The sequence below is a fragment of the Pristis pectinata genome, chromosome 2, assembly GCF_009764475.1.
Source record: "Pristis pectinata isolate sPriPec2 chromosome 2, sPriPec2.1.pri, whole genome shotgun sequence".
Lineage (NCBI taxonomy): Eukaryota > Metazoa > Chordata > Chondrichthyes > Rhinopristiformes > Pristidae > Pristis > Pristis pectinata.
Window position 1 is genome coordinate 80197360 of NC_067406.1, and position 17899 is coordinate 80215258.

The following is a 17899-nucleotide window of genomic DNA, read 5'->3' on the forward strand; positions in this document are numbered from 1 at the left end:
CTCCCTAAACTTGTTGTAGGCCCTCATCCCTTCTCCATCCTATGTACCATGACCTCTGGCTGTTCATCCTCCCCTCTTCAGAATGTCCTGCAGCTGCTCCAAGACCAGATGAAGTTTCAGCAAGGTGGAGCACACGAACTATAATTGAACCTGAAGGTGACAAAAGTCACGTGAGGATTTTCAGAGGTAAAAGTGAACAATATTGCAGAAGGTAGCCGTCTCTTGATATAGCTTCAGGGGTTTAAGGCTCAGTTTGATACCAGCTGACATTCAGCATCACACTGATTGTGGAGGAGCAAGAATCATTGACAAGGAAGTGGGTTTTTGCTGAGAGTGGACATAAGTGGCTTAGTTTCAAAGAACGTTTTCCATTGTTGACCTGGAAAATGAATATAGTTCAATCAACGGTGGTTGAGTAAAATGAAGAGTGGAGTATAAATCATTGTACGTGTGAAAACTGTTCCGATGTGTTTGATATGGCAAAATGTGGATAAGGAAGGGGTGGATGGTTCAGCCCAATGACTTGGGACACCTTGCAGTAGAAACTGCAGAAACAAAAATCATTGTTGGAGTAGGACTCTTTGCACTTGGCTGGTAAGGAATGCTGTCACACCAGAGTTTCACAGAACAGAATGATATGAAGGAGACATTGGCGACGCACGCTTCGATCTGTTGTATAATTCCAGTGCTGTGACTGCTTGATTTTGGGCTGGAAGGATTAATGCGAAAGAACTGGAGAAACATGACTTGTTCACAGAATGAATCATCTTTATACAATAAACTTGAACTTTCAGGACTCTGAAGGAGAGAGCACAATAGTTGAAAACGTGAAAACTGGGAGGTTTTTGACAATGGATAAAAACAGTTTTTGAAGGGAAACTGCATCATGAATCGTGTCAGTTGGCATGGGAATTGGGGAAGGGAGTTGATTGTGCAATTGGGGTCACATACAGTAAAATTAGATTGTCAGCAGATTTTTGTCTTGATCTAATTACCTTATTTTAGGTAAGGGGAGGGTGCATGGGTAACTTGGTTTTAGTAAAATATTAAGAAAATTCCTTGTATTTTTTCTTTTTCCTTTTGCAGTTTGTATTTCTATTTTAGTGTCTTGGAGGTATTTGGAAAGGGTTTTTTCCCCAATTTGAGAAACCCATCTTGTCAGTTTTTAGTAAGATTCTTAACCCCGATTTTTACATTTTCTTTTAACTGTAGTATCCTTGTTCATCCCAGAAGAATGTAGTTTAATTTGGCAGTATGAGTAGGAGTATGCTTTGCAATTATTCAGGTTTAATATTAAGGCTTGCTCTGAAAACAGAATTGCTCGCCAAGATGATGTGCTTAGCATTACAATTTTGAGGGGAATTTTTTTTTTCAAAGCTCATTGATATTTGAATATGTTTGGGGGGTGGGTAGTGTGTAAGTTTCATTTCACCAGGACGTCGCAAGAATTGTATTCTTTTTGCTTTTTTAGATAAAGGTTCTAATTGAAACAAGTGAATTTAAATGCAGAGTTCAAAAGAAATTGGAATTTTGTATAGCTCAATTTTTGGTACAATAACACTCATGGTTAATCTTGGTTGATTGATCCTGCAGCCTAAGGCGGTTGTCATGGTAATTCTGAGTGAGAATGCTGTTGTTTCATGAAAACATTATGCACTTGTTTTTAGGGATAAATGATGCCTAAAACAGTTTAGCTTTCAACTTGCAGAATAAAACACTTTGTTCACCAGCATACTGTACCTAGCTACCCAGTACAGTTTCATCACACTGCTTTTAAGAGAGGTTTTTATAGCAATACTGTTGTAAAGTAGTTGAAAATTGTACAAGTTGAGTTAATGTAATTCACCAGATGTTGTTTGGGCAAGATGTTTGTTGTTTGTGATTTTTTTTTTCTTCCATCCATCTCCTTGGCATCATATTGCATTTTCCCCCTTGTTACCTTCTCCACCATCTGCTCATATCCATCACTCTCCATCCTCCTGCTTTTCTGTTACTTGCACAGCTCCTGCATCTAATATTCCTCTTTGTGCAAATATCAGTTATTCAAGTCTTCCCCTTTCCTGTCTGTCAATTTTTATTCCAAGAAACTATATTGGTTATGTCTCCATATCCTGTTCACCATCTTGACCTACCTCATGAAATTTATAGGGAAACGAAAGATTGAAAGTGAGGTTTAAAAAAAAGAGTGGACTTTTCAAAGTTCCAAATATAATGCAAATCTGAAGGACTTAGACTCCACAGTTGTCGGTGCTAAAGAACTTATTTGACAGGAAGAAAGATGCCACAGCATTAAATATTTTGCTAAGGCTTAAATTCACAAGTTGTATTGAGTAATTACTGCAACTTCATTAGTTTGATTACAGGGTCTTTTGAATGGTCATGATGGTCAGAGCGACTTGAACCACAGCCTTGTTTTGCTATTTAACAGTGTGCTGAAAATTGCTATCCAGTTTGCAATAATAGTGAGTGCTGTTGGACTTGCTGTTATTCCCACTGCAAAATCTGGGCCAGTACCTGCTCATTACTGGAAAATGGTAATGCTTGGAGATTTCCATTAAACTTGTGTATCGAGTAAACAAAAATAAATTGGCATCAGGAATACACAAATTGTTCTGTTGTGGATATTGGATCTCCAGGGAGCTTTTATTTTTGCACTGGTAGCTTTTGTTGCCAGTCTACACTAAATTATTTTCTCGAGTGCATGCTTATTGTTTTAAGAGTGCGAGCAGATGAACTGCTGAAAGCATTTCACTGTCAACTGGGCCAGCCACTGGGATCTGTTAGCGTGACACTGGGTGACTAGGTCAGATTCTCCCTTTTGGAACATAGCCAGCCTCAAGTACCTTCTATGTGAATGCACGAGATCAAAAAATTCATCATGGAAAGCCAGAATTGATCACTAGTTTTGCTTTAGAATGCTGACACTTGCCTTGTCTATTCCCCTTACTGTCTTGTTCTCTCTCCCCAGTGTTCTGCAACTCGCTCCTTCCACTAATCGTTGGTAACCCACTGAAGATTTTTGATCATTATGTGCATTGTCAATGACAAACAACTGGTTTCAATTGAATCTTTTGAAATGGGAAGAGTCAGACTTAATAAGTTTAAGGCAGTTGTGGTCTTGCCCTTGTCACAATCAATTTAATTATTTGTGGTATGCATGATTTGACAAGAATCTGTATTTGCGCAGTTGTAGCTTATTAAAATTTTGGTGTTTAAAGTTCATTTCAAGCCATACTATTGTAAACATTTAATATTGATTTCCAGTGAAGAAGAAATTTGCTGCAAACAGAAAAATGGAATGCTTGGTGTCGAACTAAGTTCAAGCTGCATCACACTATATTGCGTGGTCTCTAATGACTGTAGGGAAGGACCAAAGGACCTGTTATTACTCCAGTGGTTGCTGAAAGTGGTCTAATTTGAAACCTTTTTATCCATCATCTGTGAAATGCCACCATCCCTTTTCATATTTTTACCCCCAATATTCCAGCTGTGTGAAAAATGTTCCAAGGTGGTCCATTGTTGATAAATGTGCAATAGTGAGACAGTTCATGATGTATGGAATGAGCTGCCAGAGGAAGTGATTGAGGCAGGTACAATAGTATCATTTAAGAAGCACTTAGATAAGTACTTGGAGGGGTGGGGCTTGAGGGATATGGGTTGAATGCAGGAAATTGGGAGTAGCTGGGTAGACACTGTGGCATGGACAGGTTGGGTCAAAGGGCCTGTATCCTTGTTGTATTGTTCTATGACTCTAAAAGAAAAGCAAAAATATGACTTCAAGTTTGAGGCAAGAGGGAAATGAACAAGAGAAAAGAACATAAATCTTGTTCCCCACTACAATCTTGGAAAATAGAAATATGAGCAGGAGTAGACAATTTGGTATCCTTGCAGCTGCTCTTCAATAGAATCATACCTGACCTTTTAATGTTGCCACTTTCCTACACTAATCTTGTCCTTAATTTCTAAAAACCTATCAATATCTGCCTTAAATATACTTGCTGACTGAGCCTTGTCAGCCCTCTTTTTTTTTAGAAAAGCTCCTAAGATTTGCTGTCCTTTTTGCATGAAGACTTATCATCCCTGCCCTAAATATATGATCCCTTATTTTGAGACAAGCCCTTGATTCTTGACACCCCAGCCAGGGCAAACATCAACTCTGCATCTTCTCTGTCAATCTCATGAGTTTTGTATTTTCTAGTCTATAGGCTTAGTCTGCTTAATTTCTCATCATCTCATCATACACCATAAACAAGTAAGCTCACCAGTGCCTCCTACTTCCTAAGGAGGCTAAAGAAATTTGGCATGTCCCCTCTGATACTGACCAACTTTTATTGATGCACCATAGAAAGCATCCTATTCGGATGCATCATGGCTTGGTATGGCAACTGCTCTGCCCAGGACTGCAAGAAACTGCAGAGATTTATAGACCCAGCACATCACGAAAACTAGCCTCCCCTCCATGGTTTCTGTCTATACCTCTTGCTGCCTTGGTGAAGCAGCCAGCATAATCAAAGACCCCACCCACCCAGGTCATTCTCTCTTCTCTCCTCTCCCATCAGGCAGAAGATATAAGAGCCTGAGGGCACATACCACCAAACTCGAGGACAGCTTCTATCCCGTGGTGATAAAACTATTGAACAGTTCCCTTGTATGGACTCTTGACCTCATGATCTACCTTGTTTGACCTTGCACCTTATTGTCTACCTGAAATGCACTTCCCTGTAACTGTGACACTTTGCTCTGAATTCTGTTATTGTTTTTACCCTGTACTACCTAAATGCACTGTGTAATGAATTGATCTGTATGAACGGTATGCAAGACAAGTTTTTCATTGTACCTTGGTACAATTGACAATAATATACCAACTGGCCATCCCAGGAAGTTACCCGATGAACCTTTGCACACAATCTATTGCCAGTATATCCATGCTTAAATGGGGAGACCAGACCTGTACACTATATACTAGCTGCATTTACAACAGGGCTTAATACAATTTGAGCCAGGTGGTTCCACTCTTGATATGAAGGCTAACATACTGTTTACCTTCCTAATTGCTTACTGAACCTACATAAACTTTTTTCAGTGATTTGTTAAAAAGATGCTACCTCTGAACACTTGTGTCTTTCAATCTCTTGCCATTTAAGATACTCTGCCTTTCATTTTTTTTATCTACCAGTGGATGACCTCTTATTTTGCCACATTTATATTACATCCGCCGATTCACTTAACCTATCTGTATTCCTTTCGAAGGCTCTCTTCACCTTCCTCACAGCCCATGCTGCTTTTTAGTTCTGTATTTATAGGAAGGATGTGGAGGTGTTGGAAAGGGTGCAGAGGAGATTTACCAGGATGCTGCCTGGATTGGAGAGTATGGATTATGGGGAGAGACTAAAGGAGCTAGGGCTGTTCTTATTGGAGAGGAGGAGGATGAGGGGAGACATGATAGAGGTATACAAGATATTGAGAGGAATAGATAGAGTAGACAGCCAGCGCCTCTTTTCCAGCGTGCCAATGCTCAATACGAGGGCATGGCTTTAAGGTATTGGGTGGGAAGTTCAGGAGTGATGTCAGAGGGAGGTTTTTCACCCAGAGAGTGGTTGGTGCATGGAATGCGCTCCCTGGGGTGGTGGTGGAGGCTGATAGATTGGACAAGTTCAAGAGATTGTTAGATAAGCATATGGAGGAATTTAAGTTAGAGGGATATGTGGGAGGAAGGGGTTAGATGGTCATAGGTGTGGTTTGAAGGACAGCACAACATGGTGGGCCGAATGTCCTGTTTTGTGCTGTATTGTTCTATGGTATTGTCATCAACCTTGGATTTATTATACTTGGTGCCCTCTATCCAAACTGTTGATAAAGATTGTCTCAGCTGTTCACACCAACACCAATCCTTGGGGCACACCCCCCCCCCCCCCCACCCCCAACTCAAAAGTGATCTGTTTGTTATATGCTCCAACTCTCTCTTCCACATTCCCATCCAATATTGTCAACTTTTTGTATTTCCTTCTAGGTTGTGAAAAAAGGAAGTCATGAAAAATTGAAAATGGGAGGACCCATTAGTTTTCTCTAGACTTCTCACTTTTGTTCTTTTAGTCAGGAATACAATATTTTGTAAAAACGAATGAGATATCATAGATTATGGGATGCTTAACTTGAGAGAACTCCTATTTATTACTCACCCCTTTTCCAAGTTTTCTGATAATTGAGAAAGGAAATGCTTAGGAAATGGAACATAACTATATTTTTATACATTGTGATTCAGTTTCTTTGAGAAATCATACGGAGGAAAATTGTGGACTCATTTTGAACTCTACTATTTTCCATCTAATCCTCTGAATGATGGGATTTGGATGGGAGCATATCCTTCATTTTGCTTGCTTGGGGTGGGGGGGGTGGGCGGGGGGAGGGAGGGGAGGGTGATTTTTCAGGAGTGCTTGAAGGGGATATTTCAGCATGTGTCCTAAGTTGTGGGGTCTATTGCTGGGCCTGGTTCCTGGTAAGCACTTGAATAACATGCTGTTTTTCCCTCCATTTCACGGCTTTATTCCCTTTTGTATGTTGTGCATGGGGTGAACGTGGGATGGAGTCGGAAAGATCTTTGAGGGCGAGTTTTAGTCATCATTGGTGACAGACATGTCTTAATGCCCACATTTAGTTGTGTGGTGAATATTGATCAATGTTTTAAAAAATTCAGTTTAAATGATGATAAATGGGAAAGGAAGTTTATGAATATGAAATTTGTGTACATATCTGATTATTGAGTTGTATGAAGCTGAACATTATCTCATTGTCAAACTGCAAAATAGAATTTGTACTGCATTATAGATTTATGGACAGGTAATGCATACAACTCCAGGATAGCATGGGCATCAATTATTAAACAACTGCATGTATAGAAAAGGTATTGTTTAAACCTGAAACAGGAATCAGTAGAGCTTCAAATCTTGTCTTGTTTGGGGATTTTTGAAGTACAGAATTTTTGATGTCAATAAATATGATGCACAGTGCATAATGAATTTTAGGTGTGTATATACATTTTTAAAGAAAAGTTGTCCTAACATGTCTATAATAGCTCATGTAGTTCTATGCAATTCACGCTTGAACTAGTCCCCCAGCTGGTTGAAATGTAGCAAGATATTTTGAAGGAAGGATTGCCACCAAATAATAAGTAACATATGAATGGGAGCAGTAGAGAGGTCCATCTTGTGATGTGAAGGAACGATTTATTAAGCTTTAGAATTGCAAAATGCAATCCTGATTAAATTTTTGGAAAATGTACTGGAAGAATCAAAGTAATCTTTCTGGGTACCAATACAGTGATCAGATAATTTTAAAATTTTCAGTTATTTTGGCAACTATGAAACTAATTGGGCTTTAATACTATTTTTTGAGTTTAAATAGTTATTTTGGATATCTGATGGCTAGGCAAAGGATAATACTAAATGTTGTTTGGATACAATTACAAAAGTGCAGTGGGTTATGATTGTTGTTGGATATTCAGAATTGAAGAAACAAATCTTTATTGGCCAAGAATTAATTCAGGTCATCAGCAGAATCTTGGAGCAGTGTCCCTCCACAGGAAAATTGGACTCGCTTTTAGGGATGGGAAGTGAAAGGGCATGTATGGTGTTTTGAAAGAGGTAGGAATGAATATTTAATGTGTTTTGTGGCAGTATCTCCATTTATAAAAGTGCGTTGGTGAGACCACTTATGGAGTACTGAAACCATTGATGTATATATTTAAGGGTGGCCATTAATGTGTTGGAAACAGTTCAGAGAAGGTTTATGCGACTAAGACCTGGAATGGGTAGGTGGTCTTATGAGGAAAGGATGGACAGGGTAAGCTTGTATCTGCTGGAGTTATAGAGTGAGATGACTTGATTGAATCTTGATCTTGAGGAATCTTGACAGGGTGAATGTGGAGAATATAATTCCTCCTGTAGTAGAATCTAGAACCAGGGGTTACTGTTTTAAAATGGGTAGTCAGAAGAGGAAGTGAAATATTTTCTGAAGAGCCTTCCAATGACTCATGGCCCTCTAAGGGTAGTGGAAGTAGAGTATGAAAAATTTTTAGCTGGTTATAGGCAGATTCTTTATTAGAAAGTGGTGAAAAGTTACCGGGGTAGACAGGAATGTGGAGTTAGATCAACCACGATCTTGTTAAGTGGCAGAGCAGGTTTGATGGGCAAAGTGATCTACTCCTGCTAATTTGTATGTCTGTATTTATGTCCTCACTTCTCTGAAAAATGGGTATGGGGCTCTTTAGTACATTATCAGGGTAATGCAGTTCAACCCTAGAGTTGAAAAGTCAAACTGAATTCCTAACTTCAGAATACTGAATTTTTTGCTCATGGAGTTTGCTTGACAAACTTGGCTGGAGTGTTCTGAGACTGGTTTCAACTGTCAGCCATATCAGTGAGCAGGTGATTCCAGAATGGAGAGATGTATGCTGGCATCCTTCTGACCCTGAACCTGGAAACTTTAATACTGGCCAAGCCTTGGTCTGTGAGTAGCAGATAATGAAGTTTTGTGGCTCAAAATGCTCATCCAAAATGAATGCTGATTACTTTTTCTCCATGTAAAGCATTAGCTAGAGCAGCTAAATTAATAATGGAAGAATAATGCCCTTTGGCTCATTTGTTCATCTATCCAGGATGGTTGCTGCTTTAATCATTTTTCTAAATGATCTCTTATGCTTTACGCCCTCCATCAGACTGTCAATTCGACTTATGCATGAATAAGAAGAATTTCCTGATATTAGTGCTAAATTTGCCTCTTAACTTAAACCTGTTTCACTAGCAATTTACTTCAAGCTAATATTTCGAATTTACCTTTCCTCCTTACTACCTCTAAGATTCTCCTTTTTGGGGAATTTTGAGCTGTTGATAGAAATTCTAATTTATGTGAATGATTGCAGGATGATCCTTTATTATAAAGTTTAAAATCTTCATAGGTGAAATTTGTTTAAATTTTCCCTCAAAATACAAAATGATCAATAGGAGAAGCAAGCATTATTATGAACGTGCCTCTATCTTTTTGCTTTGCAATTTATGTAATTATGCAACACCTTCAATATCGAAACACCAAGTATGACAGCACCTGGATAAAAGACAACCTTCAAAGGATATGCAGTGACATTTGAAGGTATACGTCACTTTATTAATAGCAAAGGAAGTAAACTGTGCTTATCCCAAAGGGATTTGATCAGAAAGGATTGATTTAAAAAATGTAATAAAATGTGTGCTCTGGACTCCTAACATCCAACTAAGTGTGTTGACGAGTATGAAGGCAAATACACAAGACATGGGGGGGTGGGGTGGTGGTTGGTGGGGTGGGAAAGAAGGTCCTCTTTGTTCAATGGCTCCTCACTGACTGCCCCTCTGGAACTTGTTATAAATGTTGTTGCAACCTAGGGAGCAATTAGGACAAGCCGTAAACAAGTAACAGCTTTAAAGTGAAAATCATTGTTAACAGCAAATATTGCCCGAGTTTGTTGAATATGGATGGTCAAAGTTTTTGTCGCAAAAGAAATGCATATTGTTGGTATTATCAAGGTGCTAGAATGGTCTGGGAATATTTTTAAAAGGTATTTGAGCTTTTGCTACTTGACATCCTCAAGTGGCTTCAGAGTGCCCTCGTATTTCTGTAGGATATTTTCTTCTGGACAATGAGCCCCTCTGGTCTTGTTTCTCCAAATGAGTAATGTTACACTCTCACTTAGTACTTGAAACAACATTGGCTTCTTTTAGCCTTTCTAATCCTTGTTGATTCCTTAATCATTTAGACCAAGTTGTGCAATGAGAATTGAGGAATCAAAGGTTATGTGTCTGCTGGAAGGTGGGGATGGGGTGTGATTTGAGTCCTGATGCTTAGTTGCAGTATGATTGGGGAGTTGATGGTTGCTTGAGTATAATATTAACACCAAATCTTACCATGGGCAAACTAAGTCTGACTTCAAACTAGTTCCATACTCTACCAGAAAACTAAGTAATAATCACAACCATGGTGTCAATTCATTTGAGGATGAAAAACTAAATGTCTATCAAGATGCATATGGTAATACTAAGCAAATCCTCCTGATGGACATAGTACTAAGCCAGACAAGCAAGGCATGGCCTGATTCAACTCTACCTAAATATGCACATTTTATCAGTAGATGCACCCTATCTGACTTGAAGCAGTTACATGGAGACACAGGAGCTGGAGGAACTCAGCAGGTCAGGCAGCATCTATGGAGTGAAATGGACAGTCAACGTTCTGGGTCAAAACTCTTCACCTCATAGTTGTGTGTCATTGGATCATGACATTTCAGAGCAGCAGCATTTAAATAGGTGGGGGATGGGTTTATTTTCTTAAATGTTCAACAAGAAACAAGGCCAACGTTGGGGTTGTAACAGGGTACAGAATAGCTGAGCCACAGAAGTAAGGTTGGGATACCTTTGAGGAGAAAAGCCCAAAGTCTGCTGATAACTAGGGATCAGGGTGGAAGGTCCCTTGAAGGGAATTGAGTTAGAATATAATTCTAATAATTAGAATAGAATACAATTGAAGTAAAGCCATAAGCATGCGTGGTACTTGGAGAGAATGGGACCAGAGCATAATTTTCAGTCACCTATCATAGCAGGCAGCCAGAATTACTTCGACATAAACTGACCCCTTGGTTCTGTGCAGGTGTATTTAATACTGGTGTTCATGATGGGCAGAAAACCTTGCCTGGTAGCTGAGGCATGCCTACTGTGCAGGGAAATTGGAAGATGAACTAGCAAAAAGTCAGGACTTGTGTTCCACTTGCTCGGCAGATTTTGAGGTGTATGGAAGTAGGCTGTCATATGTTCGTTGGGTTCACTGTACTTAATGAATCACGGTTCATTGCAGCACCACCTGCAGGTATAGTAATATTGCTGCAACTGCTCATTGTTTAAGTGTAATGGGTAGGACTGGTCTTTTATAGTATGTTCTGTTTGTGAATGATACTTGGCACCTTTATCAAACTGAAGAACGAGAAACAGCCCTAAATTGTGTAGTGGACGCTGGTCTGAATAACAAAATGTACATGGATCTGGGTGTGTTCTTGGAGCTCCGTTCACCGGAGTTGTGTGCACCAACTGTTGCGTGAAAGAAGCTAATAGAAATGCCTATGATTACTTTAACAAAGTGAGTCCTTGTGTTTTAATCAGGGTAGTATTAAGATTAGTGATGCATTGAATACATTGCTTGTAAATTTTATGGTGCAAGAATAAATTTTTGATACTTAACCCAAATTTTTCCAATATAATTTAGTTCAGCTATCAGAGGAAAACTTTTACTCTGATAGTTAAACTAGATTATGTCAGGAAAATTTACTTGGGTATTTACTCTGGGTCAATGACGATTGGTGACCTCTTGATGGCTACAGCTGGTAGACCTGCTGCCTCACAGTGGCAGAGAAGTGGGTTCAATTCTGTCTATATGTTCTTCCTGTGGCAGTGTGGGTTTACTCCAGGTGCTCTGGTTTCCTCCCACCTCCCAAGGACAAACAGGTTGGTAAATTGCCCCTATTGTGTAGGTGAGTGGTAGAATCTGGGGGCAATTGATGAGAATGTGAGATTAATATAGGATTTGTGTAAATAGATGGTTGATTTGATGAGCTAAAGTACCTGTTTCCCTTTTGTATCTCTGTATGACTTCCTGTGTTTGGCCACTAATCAAATGCAGGTCATTGAATTGTTATCATTTGCTGAGATAATACTTCATCGTTCTTTAAATCTCGTCCAGAAACGTAATGCATACTCGAGTCCCATTGTTAATCTTGCACTATCTTGGGTTTTAATTCCCAAGTAACATGTTAGATGAGTTTAATTCCCCAATGCCCATTAACTGAAATTGGTGTTGGAGGAAATACAATTTTCATCTCCAGCTTGATCTTGTTTGTTCCATTTCCAAATGAGGAACACTTCTGAAGCTGTGGTTGTTACTGTCCCAAAAGCTTTTTGTGTTGGTGCTTTTTGTGTTAGCTAAATTCATCAATCACTGTACTGTGGTTCATCTTTTAGTGCATCCTCGAAGGATTGTGTATTGCCACATGTGTTGAAATACATAAAAGGGGGGGGGGTAATTATTACTGTAGATACACTTTTCCATCTGTTTCTTTCATCTTGCACTGCAGTCTCCTAATATCTCTCATCTTGTATTTTCTGACAACGCAGGGAGGCCATTTGGCCCATTTAAATTTGTCAGCTCTGAGCAATCCCATTTCCCCAGTTGCATGATGTAAACCTATTTTCTCTCTCATGCCCATTTAACTCGTATCACCCACCTACACTAGGGATAATTTGCAATAGCCAGTTAACCTGTCAACCAGTGAGTCTTTGGAATGTGGGAGTAGATCTAATACTTGGAGGAGAAAATGCAGAATCCTTCAGTTGATGGCAAGGCCTAAGATTCCTGCAAGCAATTGCCAAATTGGCTGCATAAATTAGACTCTCTCTGAAGGCATAATATATGTATTGGGATATACATATTGAATGTTTGTTATTCATTTGAGTTTTTTCCCATTTAATACCAGATTTTTTTAAACAATCATTATCAGTTATTGGAAAGGTAAATGCACCAGCTTTCAATTTCTGTAAGAAGCTTCAACTAAATTGATAATGACATCATACCTGTACATCAAAGTTGTCCATTGCTGTCTGCATTTTTTGCTTATCCATGTCCCCACTTGCCTTTACTTCCCTTGGATAGCTCGGGATGGGGTGGGGGGGGGGGAGGGGGGAACAAGTTGCTTATTGGGGAGGTTGTATGAAGTTGAACATTTGATGCTGAAAAGAAAAAAGTTATAGCCATAGTTATTAACCAGAAACTTCATTTCATTTTCATTCTGTGAATATGAGACGAGTCTTCATAGTTTAGTGCTAAAGTGATTTACTTTTTATTGAAATCTTGCAATTTTTTTTTAAAAGTGTTTAAACAATGCATTCTGTCTTGGAAAGGGAATTATGATCAATGAATCATTTAATTTCCTAGATAACAGGTTAATTTTTTAGAAAACTTCATTGCCCCTTATTATGTGATGTAGTAGCAACATGGCATTCCTTATGAACAGCAGTAGGTTTTCAGTGAGGGTTTGGCTTTTCCCTCCTGTCTTGCATTTCACCTTCCCCATGCTTTATCTCTTGACTCCAAAACACTATAGAACTACATGTTGTAAAATAATCTTGTTCTACTTTTGTAACTAGTCGGCTTATTTAAGGGGCAATCCTTGTGTCCACTCCCAATTTTAAAATGTGAATCATTGACAAAAAAGTTGAATATTGTCCTTTTGACTATATTGAAGTATTTAAATGCATATCATCCCTTAGCACTAGGGAAAACCATTTCCTAATTGTTCTCCCCCAATAGTTAAATGTGCTTTGCTTCTATCTTTCCTTAAGAAAGGCTTGTGTGTCTTCTAAAGCCTTAGAATTCCAAAAGCCTTAGAATTCCATAAGGCTCAAAATTTTGAGACTTTTAAATGCTGCACCAGTTCATCAGTGTTGGGATGTCCCAGCTGACCTGGGTTTTCTGTTGTGTGTGCAGTAGTAGCCATTGTACATGTCTCTGAGGAAGCCAGGCACCAGTAATTACAGATCAATGTCTCCAGTGCTGCTTTATCATGGTGAATGAAATCTTTTGTTGCAGATTGATGACCTGTTGCTGCTTGTTAATACGTTGCTCTCAGATTTGGTCAACATGAAAGGGTTTCAATTTCATAAATGTCTTGAAATTGAGTTTATTTTGTTGTTCAGTTTGCCCGGCTTATTTTGTTTTCCGTCACTCATTCTGCGCACCCCCCCCCCCCCCCACCCCCCAAAAAAAATCTTCAGTGCCATCTTGAGTTGAAAACTACATAAATCCTGTTGAACTTCCCCTGTTCACTGTTGTCCTTCTGGCCATGAGTCATTCTTATAATCGTGCATTCCATAGATCAGTGATCATAAGTATTTTTCAAGAGGGGACCACTTTGGCAAAAAAAAGCTTTAATGCGAGAGAAATGTTAATTAAATTTTGTGCACTATTTCTTACCAGCTTGTGCTCGTACGTTGACCTCTTTCCACCTCTTGCACTCTCCCACTCTTTTTCTCGCAGTTTCATTCCACCCCCCCCCACACTTTTTTTTCTCTTTCATGTAATTTTTTTTCGCTCTCACTCATTATAATTTTATTACCTCTTTCGTTCTTGGACTACCTAGATATGGTTTTGCAAATATTCTCCCCTTGTATCCCCTGCCCTTGTTCAAAAGTGATGCAGATGAAAAACTTGTTTCCTATAGAACATGATTTCATATTAATAATTTTCATATGCAGTTGTATGTATTCCTCTTATATTTGTTTCCTTGTGATTAAACCATAATTATTTTAGTTAAGGGATAAAATAGTGCTAGAGTATTCTATACTTCCAAGTGGTTGCATTATAATTGTACATTTTTATTATTTTATGGCTGTCTAAATATACCCCTATTTAGAATAAATATTATTTGGAAATTAATTTAACAATCTACAGAAAATTTTCAACAAGGAAACAAAAGATCTCTTACTTAAAATTACAAATTTCTTTGTTGCAGAATTGGTCATTGAGGTAATAAAGCAGAACTACAGACAAGTTCTACAGCAGTATCAAGAGGTAATGGTTAATTAGGCAGTCTGACCCAGTCTGCAATATTTGACCATGTTTAAATGTGCCTAAAAAAGAACGAGGTTTTAAATCTGTTTTTATTTTTTGTAAGGTAGCATGTTGTGATAGTACTTTAGATCAGTAATGATGTTTGATCATTTGGCATTGTCCCACTTTGTTTTAAACTGAATTTCTTCATTAGTGTATTTTGTTTTTGAGACTATATAGTGCATTTATAGCAGGATGTTTGAATTTTGCTCATTTCTTTTTGTTCTGCATGCATCATTACATCTGTTTAAATGCATCTACTTTGGCTGCACAGCCAGAAAATGTTGTTCTGACGCTACAGGTACATTTATTCCTTTTTGAATTAGTTTTGTCAATATATGACAGGATAATGGACCCTTTTTTTTTTGACATGTTGATTAAGGTTGAGTGTTATGATAATCATCATTTTAAAATATTTAAATGACCTAGTTATTTTACTTTAAGTTGATGTAAATTATTGATTATTTGGATTATATGGACTGGAGAAATTTCTATTGATGGCATCCAATCCTATGAACTGTGTAAGGAAACATGGGTAAACTGATCTGATGTCAGGCAATGGGGTGAATAGAGCAGGAAGTAATAGAAACACATGTCCCCCTAAATCAGTTTTTCCTTTCAATGTTTGTTCATTTTGTTTTCTCGGATGTACTAAACTGTTCTTTGCAGAATTTGGAAATTGGGGGCAAGAGTGTACCTTATGAAAGAACAGCTGGGCCCTCAATTCCCAAAGAAGTATTGTCTTGTCTTTGACACTTTTTTCCTTAAGAAAAACTTCTGATATAATATTGATTTTTGTCACCAAATTCAGTGCAGCATACAGGACTTAGAGGGATTACAGCATACATTTATTAGAATGATACCTGGACTTGAAGGTTTAAATTTTTGGAATAGAATTGAAAGCAAATCTGTTTTAAAGTTTAAGGGTGATCTTATTTGTGGTGTTTTAAAGTGGGGAAACTGGTTTGAGAGAGTCAATACAATGAAATTATTTCTAGAGGGGGTTTCCAGCACAATATTATGATTAGTGCAATTAATGCTTTTTTTCCTTGTTTTGGGTAAAGATATCAAGCAATGTGAAAGGAAAGGGTAAATAGAGATGAGATACCAATAAGCTGCAATCCACTAAAATAATGGCAGATTTCATTGGCTGTTTGCTTTATTTCTGTCTTTATATTACATGATGTTGAATAACTGATTTTCTCATTTAAGAAGTGGGTATTTACTTAATGTTGGTAAAACTCCTCTTGACGTAAGCTGATTCTAGTTGGAGTATCCTGTGTATTTATTACAGGCACAGTTTTAATGTATTATTCAACTTCCAGTTATGATCAAGTTTAAGTGTTTTGATTTTTTTGGTGACTTTTAAAGATAAATCTGATGATATTTTCCTTTTGAAACAGATAATATACTATGAGATCGGTTTCATCATCTGTGCGGCTTTGGGAATTGTGTTTGTTCTACTCATGCCTATTTTGGGCCTGTGTTTCTGCATGTGCCGTTGCTGTGACAACTGTGGAGGGGAGCTGCACCAGCGACAGAAGAAAAATGCTGATTGTAGAAGAAGCTTCTTTGCAACAACCTTGCTTCTTGTAACTGTACTTATAACGTGAGTTCAAATAGCAATAGTTGTTTGGGAATATTGGCTGTTGCTTTGGAGGAAAACCCACATGAAGCAATTAATATTGATGTCTTTTTCCCCTGATAAAACTAGGAGCAGGAATAGGCCATATGGCTTCTCAAATATCCTCTGCTAGTCAGATTTTTGTAGTCGCGGCCATGATCTATCTTGGCCCTGAATTATTCAATGATTCAGCCTCCATGGCTCTCTGGAATAGAGAATTCCAAAGATTCTTAGCCCCAAAAGGGGGAGGAAACCCTCCTGATCTCTGCCTCAAGTAAGCAATTCTGTTGATTTCCCATGAAAGAAAACGTACATTTAGCATCTGTACTGTTAAGTTCCCGAAGAATCTTGTATGCTTCAATAAGATCACCTCTTATTCTTCTAAACTTCAGTGAGAATAAGGCCTAACCTGCTTATTTCCTCCTCCTAAGGCAATCCATTCAATCCAGGAATGAACAAGTGAATATTCACTGAGCTGCTGTTTTCCAATCTATAGAGATTTTACTAGAGTCTAGGAAATTTTGGAAAACCACAATCTGTGCCTCTGCTATCTTTGCAACTACTTTAAGAACTTGAATGCAGTTCAAGTCCAGAGGACTTGTCAACCTTTTTCCACCTTTCAGTGCCACCTTTTTTCTCGATGCCTACTTCCCCTGCCCCCATGCTATCACATGGCAGTTTAGTTGCAGGCTCCTCCATACTTGTCCACTTTATTATGATGAGACTATTTGTTTCCCTCTACCACCACAATCGCCCACTGCTGGTATCATATACATGCAAGGAAGACCAATTTTTTCCATTCCTAGCAAATGATATTTGCTGTCTCTGGCACACTCTAACTAGAAATTTGCCAATGGGTCTTGATGTTCTTTCTGAAAAGGTCAAAAATTTTGATTTTCTTAAAGTTGATATGGGATTAAGTGATCTGGGAATTGATAATTCACCATTTGGCAAGAAAATGGCACATATTAAGAATTGCATTTACTTTTGAGAGAAACTTTTAAAACTAACCCAGCTATATCCTCACTTGTTTTTTTTTTGAGGTTCCAGTTTGAGGTTTAAATTTGCTGTCCTCATAAGTGACATTTCCTTAGCTGTCCTGGTCCCCAGTACCCAGTTCTATTTATTGATTTCTTGAACTGCTAAGGTAGAGTGGGTAGGCACACCAGCATAGCGGTTAGCGTAACGCTATTACGGCGCCAGTGACCTGGGTTCAATTCCAGCCACTGTCTGTAAAGAGTTTGTATGTTCTCCCCGTGTCTGTGTGGGTTTCCTCCCACATTCCAAAGATTTACAGGATAGGAAGGCTATGTTGGGCATGCTATGTTGGCGCCGGAAACGTGGCAACACTTGTGGGCTGCCACCAGAACACTCTATGCAAAAGATGTATTTCACTGTGTTTTGATGTACATGTGGCTAAAGATATCTAAGATTAAACAGGTTTTGCTATTCTTTATTACTTATTAGATTTCTTATTGACCATGACACATTTGTGGTTACCATTGGGTGCTTCTGTAAAGTCAGAGCTTGCATTTAACTTGTCTTCAATAGCACAAAGCACCTGCTGGTAATAAAATATTATTTAAACCAATCTCCAAG

The 17899-nt window shown here is 38.4% G+C and overlaps 1 protein-coding gene across 1 annotated transcript in view; it reads left to right on the forward strand.

Annotated features, from left to right (window-relative positions):
• LOC127583983 (prominin-1-A-like) overlaps positions 1-17899 on the forward strand; it is a 135780-nt gene that overhangs the window by 59894 nt on the left and 57987 nt on the right. The window contains 2 exon segments of the mRNA XM_052040461.1: positions 14579-14637; positions 16080-16285. Coding sequence (XP_051896421.1) covers positions 14579-14637; positions 16080-16285 — 265 coding nt within the window.